Below are 6,335 nucleotides of genomic sequence, written 5' to 3'. Positions count from 1 at the left end.
ATCTTACTTATTGATGACTCAATAATCACATAGCACTTATTATTCAAAATTAACATTTAGAATTCTGCTATTAAAACTTAATATAGCCTATAAAACAAATGAAGCTGGTGGGATATACTGGCAACGATGTTAACATTCACATCAATTTCCATAGTTAAAGCTTTCCTTTTGGCTGAATGTCAAAATAAATATTTGAATGTATTCCCATTGAGTGTGAACCAAGACATCTGGATTTTCTGTATCTTCTTTTATTTATACATTTCTTATTGTTTGGCCGTTCGTTCTACCCATCAGAAGTCATATTCCCTGCCGTTTGGGGACTGGAAAGTAAAAACTAGGAGATTTGATAAATAATACAATCCATTTCTTTGCATAGATATTCGTTGTGACTACAAAAGCGTTAGAAAAACTTGAAAGTGTGCACATTTATGTTAGTTATAGCAAAATATATTCATCTTACTTCGATGTTTTCCATATAGAGAGCGATACAATACAGTGAAGAAAAAAAAAAAAGAGGGTTGTTAGCTTTTTAAGCAATAGAAACCCTATGGTACTACATGAGGAGACTGATTAATAATACTAATAATTGATTTCATGAATAATTAATTTTTCAATTTCGTGAGTCTGTGAGCGGGTGCTGTGGCGAGGAGAGGTTGTTTGGGGGTTACAAACCGAAAATGTTGAGAACCACTGTTACACAGTACATTAGATCCACTGGTGCCAGAGAGGGTGATTACTACCTTAAACTCCTTCCTGTTTCTCGCAACAAAATAATTCTGGATAATATTTACCAAATTAATCATTTAAGTTTTATCTAAGTCTGGTACTTCTAGTACAGTTGGTTAGTTTGCTATTTAGCTAAAACAACACACAAATTACATTACCTGTTAACAAAACACATGGAAAGCACTGAAAATCCCCAAACTGTGAATTCCATCTGAAATATAAATAATCTGTTCTTGCTCTCCTCTTACATCATCTTCAAGTCATTGCATGACACCAGGAAATGGAGAGAAATGGAACAATTTGTCCACATTTGGGTAACTGTTCCCATTGTCAGTTACAATCTCCCCTTCCCCATCCCCATTAGTGAAAATAGAAAATTCTGGAGCTCCATTCTAAAACGTGTTCAAAGCAAACCATCCCATACTGATGTGGTCCCATTATGGCGGCAAGCAGTCCCAGAACTCGTGGCAAATACACTGGCAGAACCCGTAGACCATGATCATGACCAGGCTGGCAGGAACCAGGCTCACCAGCAGCACCCCGAGGGTCGTCCTCTGCATGATGAGCAGGTAAACCCCCATGGGCAGGGAGCTGAAGTACAGCAGCCCCAGCACCCACACCAGCGCCCGGGCCGAGGTCTGGCACAGGAGCGCCGCGCAGTTCCACACCGTCCACCGCTGCGTGACGGAGGCCATGGAGTCCAGGCTGGAGGAGCGGTAGCCCCGGCCCGAGGAAAGCCCCGCGGGGCGAGGGAGACGCGGCTGCCGGTGGAGGTGGAGCTCCTGGCCGGAGACGGGCGGAGGAGGAGGCTCCATGATGGTAATGACCACGAAGTTCGGCGAGCCTCGGATGGAGGAGTAGGCGGTAGTGGCGGTGGAGGAGGAGGAGGCGGAGGAGGAGGAGGCGGAGGAGGAAGGGGACGCCGCGGGGTTGCCGCCCATCAGCGAGCTCAGGCGCCTGGGGCTGAGGAGCAGCTCGGCGGTCGCCTCCTGGCGGAAGTGGAGGTTCCTCTGGTTCCGGCTCTGGAGGGCCAGCGCCGTCACCAGGTTGCAGTCGTCCGGCAGGCTGCTCGCCGCCTCCCCCGGCAGGCCGGTGACGTAGCGGCAGAACGGGCACACCACGGCGTTGGGAGGCGACTCGCCCAGGTCCAGGATCTTGGCCAGGCATTTGGCGCACAGGCGGTGGCAGCACTCGAGGACTTTGGGCCTGCGGCTCCCCAGGCTGTACGGACAGTAGCAGATCTTACACTCCAGCTCCTCGGTGCTCGGCCCGTCCACGATGCCACTGCCGCCTCCGCCTCCACCTCCACCTCCACCTCCACCTCCACCTCCACCTCCACCTCCACCCTCCTCTGTGCCCTGCAGCTGAATCATCATCCTATCCCAAAGGACTATCCCGTCCCTTCTTGCGATTAACAGAAAAATCCAACCGACAGTCCGGGCTGAGCGCTGAGTTTCCCATAGATGGAGAAAGTGACAGAGATCCACTCCACAGAAGGTCTGGGGTTCATCGTGGTTGTCCGACCTGCTCCTGTAGTGTGTGTGTGTGTGTGTGTGTGTGAAAGAGAGAGAGAGAGAGAGTGACAGGGCAAGAGAGAGAGATTTGGGAATGTGTGTGTGTGTGTGTGAGTGTGTGGGAAGCCGCTAGCGAGTTCTGGCCCCGGGGGTTGCCTGCCTCTCTGAGCAGTTGGGGTAACTGTGCTCCGTGCCGGGCAAAAAACCTTTCATGGGCCGCATGGAGAGAGAGAGAGAGAGAGGGAGAGGGGGGGGGGGGGGTGAGAGAGAGAGAGAGAGAGAGAGAGAGAGAGAGAGAGAGAGAGAGAGAGATAACTGTTAACACAGCATTAGAAGAGAACAAACAGAGGCGAAGGGACAACAAAGCAGAGCCTGTACAAACCAGAGCTGGAATTTTCGAGCCTGCTCTTTTGTTACTCAGTGAAATTCAGTCCAATTAGTGGCTCACCCTCCCGGACACACACACACACACACACACACACACACACACACAGACATTACCTCTTTGGCTTTTCTGGTACACTGTTAATAATGTGTGTGTGTGTGTGTGTGTGAGTGTGTGTGTGTGTGTGAGAGAGAGTGACTGTGTATATAGTGTATATGTATCAGAAAACATGAATTTGTGTGTTTGCATGAGAATGTGTGTGTGTGTGTGTGTGCGTGTGGACATGTGCTTGCACACTTATGAGTTTGCATGTTTGCATGAGGATATCTGTGTGTGCATTTTGTGTGTATGTGTGTCCAATTAAGCGTGTGTATGTGCGCGTTTGTGTGTGTGTACATGTGCTTGCAAACATACAGCATGTGTGTCTACTTGAGAATTTGTATGTGTGTGTGTGTGCGTGCATTTGTGTGTATGTGTGTGTGTACATGTGGTTGCAAACATATGAGTGAGCATGCATGTATGTTTGCATGAGAATGTATCTGTGTATACGTGTGTGTATGTATTTGTGTGTGTGTGAGCATGACAGACTGTGTGTACATGAGCTGCAAACATGCAAGTATGTGTGTATGTTTGCATGAGAATGTGTTAGTGTGTGTGTGTGGTTGAGCCTGTGTGTGTGTGTGTGTGTGTGTGTGTGTGTGTGTGTGGTTGAGCCTGTGTTTGTGAGTGTGTGTGTGTGCTCGTCTGTGTGTTCTTCACAACAACAAATATCACAATATGTGAATTAACAGCGGACCTGCAACCAAACACATCATTATTTCTCCATATTTTTTTAAGACCTGGAAATCATGAAATTCATCTCCAATACTTTCCCGGCCCTGTGTAGAAACTCTGGATGTAAAACACACTGGATTGTCAAAAGAAAGATGACAAACTCTCCTGCAGGCTGCTGGCAAATCCAGTGACTTTGAAAACATGGAGGAAAAAGGAAGGAAACACTCTCTTCTCTCTCCTGAAGATCTGAGCTTTACAAATAGAATATTTTGCATTGCAAAGTACTGCAAATATACAGGAATTTGTCTTGGTGAAATTTGTTTTTGACAGCTTACACAGCACATACTGACACATGGGACAGGGACAGCAGGACCGTACACACACACACAGTGCAATCCTCCTTTGCACTGCTGCCATGATCAAATCCTGAACTGTGTGTAGTGGGATACTGGAGCTTTCTTCAAGAAGAAAAGCCTCCGGATCTTTGAGAGATGGAGGTGGAAATCTGCTTCACATAAAGGATCAATCGAGTTTGACTTCATCCTGCTGGTCAAGAAACCGCTCTTGAATTTGTTTAGTGTTTTTTGTAAAATACACTACCAGTCAAAAGTTTGGACACAGCACATTTTTCTTTATTTTTACGATTTTCCACATTTCAGAATAACAGTAAAGACATCAAAACTATGAAATAACACAAATGGAATTATGCAGCGACCAAAAAAGTGTTAAACAAATCAAACCTATCTTATATTTTAGATTCTTTAAAGTAGCCGCCCTTTGCCTTGATGGAAAGGCAAAAGGCTTTGGAAAGAAATTCATACATAGGATCAACTTCACTATTTATATTTGTCTAAGAAACTAATTTCAAGCATTTAAGCAGAAGCCTTTAGATCAAAATGGCTTTAAGAGAATGAAAAACACAGAACATTCAGTCAGGTGGGTCCAGACTTTTGACTGGTAGTGTGATTTACTTCAAAGTCCTTTATCATGCCTGTACATTCAGCATTTGATGTGTGTGTGTGTGTGTGTGTATGGAGTGAAGTCTGGCCTGCTCACGAGAAAGTGGAGCAGGACATCGTTGGGATCACGGTTTGTCTCTGAACTGGGATCTTGATCCCCGGCCAGAACAGACCAGCAGGGATAATGGGAGGAAAATGGGTCATTATCTCTTTGTAGTCCACATTTCCCCCATTACTCTGCAAGACGGACTCACTCTGACTCCATCACCAGTCCACTGTATCATCACTGTATCATCACTGTATCATCACTGTATCATCACTGTATCATCACTGTATCATCACTGTATCATCACTGTATCATCACTGTATCATCAGCATGCCAGCACACTCTCCTTCTGCACTGCTTGTGAGCTCCTGCTGCCCCGTCTATCATGTCATACTGTGTTACTGCAGAGGCTTTGCAGTTGCATCACAAATCTCCCAGCAGCAATTCAATTAAAAAAAAACTGTATTTATCCCAGAGGAAGCAATTATGAAGCCAACATAGTAAAAAATAAATAAATACATAAATAAATAATAACATAAAAGGATCCAAGCAATAAAAATGGACAAGACAATCAGTAGATGACTATCCTATGACTCATTTTGTAAGAGTGGGCGTTGCTTTTTTCAAACAGTGCATATCAACTTTGAAACCAATTTTTTTTCCCCCCTATATAGTCCTAAAGACAAGCTTGAAGTTTAATAGACTTCAAAACAAAACCTCCTGTAGTGTTAATGTGTTGTGTAAACTGTTAACAAATAATAAACCAAATAAAGCGCTAAAAAGACCTTTATTCAATAACTGTCAACACTGAAAGTTACTCAGGTTGTTATGCTGTTATTATATATGCTAATATCACTTTTGATTCAAGCAACAATGTTATTGTCAGCCTCATAACCTGCTGATGGTGGAGTAAGACAGTTTGTGGGTAAATTCGTAATGTATAAATACATCAGTTAGTATTCTTCCCATATGGAAAGGAAAAGAGCTTCAGTTCAGGTCCTTTAAAGTCTCGTCAGGCCAGATGTAATGAGATGTAATGAGATGCAAAGGGTGATGTCATGATGATGAGAACAAGTTAGCTATAGAAGAGCTCTACCTGGAATCATACAGAAGCATCCGACGACATAGTATAGTATCACATGGTATAATACAGAATAAATAATGTTTGATAATACTGTAACAATACTATATAGTGTATACTCATTGTATGTACATGGTGAGGGAGCATTCATCTTGACTACACAGCTACACAACCAGAGGATGACTTACCCCAGAACGGGTAAAGAGCTACAGTCCTCCTGCAATATAGTTTAGACGGATGTTATACAAATATCATAGCAAAACTATAAGCCCCAGTTGGAATACTATAGGAATATTATAGAGATAGGAGATAAAACACCACGAAGCACAATAAACTCACTATTGAACACCGCAGACACGATAAGGCCCGATAGGAATATTATAAGAATATTATAGTGATTTTTCTTAGAGGGGAGCAGACGAGCGCTTCATAATAATGACGTCATACCCCAACAATCACCACCCTTCACGCACACGCGCGCGCGCACACACACACACGCACACTGAGAGAGACACACGCACACGCACAAACCTGACGTCAACAATCCCAACCACAACAAAACAAGCAGCAGTTGTCTGGAGCTGCGTCAAACTACACAGAGTTAGACAGGATGAGACAGGAAGTTTGGCGATTTTGTCTTCAAAATAAAAGCATTATGGCATAAAGGACAATTGCATTTTCATTTATTTCAAATTCCTCCTTAAGTATATAGTTTATTTTCATGAGTGTCAACTGGGCATGACTAGGTGTGGCAGTCTCCATTTCTTGGTCTAAGCGAGTCCAAATTTGACTTTGTATTTTTTATAGAAAGTAAAGATCAAGCAAAAATCACCAGAAATTTATTCAGAAG

General features: G+C 43.9%; 1 protein-coding gene across 1 annotated transcript; it reads right to left on the bottom strand.

Annotated features, from left to right (window-relative positions):
• Window positions 1-1,163: 1,163 nt before the first annotated feature.
• On the bottom strand, window positions 1,164-2,099 carry rnf182 (ring finger protein 182). The gene has a single exon (XM_071538220.1). The coding sequence runs from the start codon at window positions 2,097-2,099 to the stop codon at window positions 1,164-1,166; it is 936 nt and encodes a 311-aa protein (XP_071394321.1).
• Window positions 2,100-6,335: the final 4,236 nt, after the last annotated feature.

This window comes from Centroberyx affinis, unplaced genomic scaffold (assembly GCF_046629955.1).
Source record: "Centroberyx affinis isolate AG114_WGS23_722 - 3 ecotype Tasmania unplaced genomic scaffold, CSIRO-AGI_Caff_v1 ptg003226l_1, whole genome shotgun sequence".
In the NCBI taxonomy this organism is placed as follows: domain Eukaryota; kingdom Metazoa; phylum Chordata; class Actinopteri; order Beryciformes; family Berycidae; genus Centroberyx; species Centroberyx affinis.
The sequence above is the reverse complement of the archived record's forward strand: the minus strand, read 5'-3'. Positions and strand labels throughout refer to the sequence as shown.

What these genes read in the sequence shown, in the direction of transcription:
- rnf182 (XM_071538220.1), bottom strand. Translation starts at nt 2,099, where the DNA reads ATGATTCAGCTGCAGGGCACAGAGGAGGGTGGAGGTGGAGGTGGAGGT.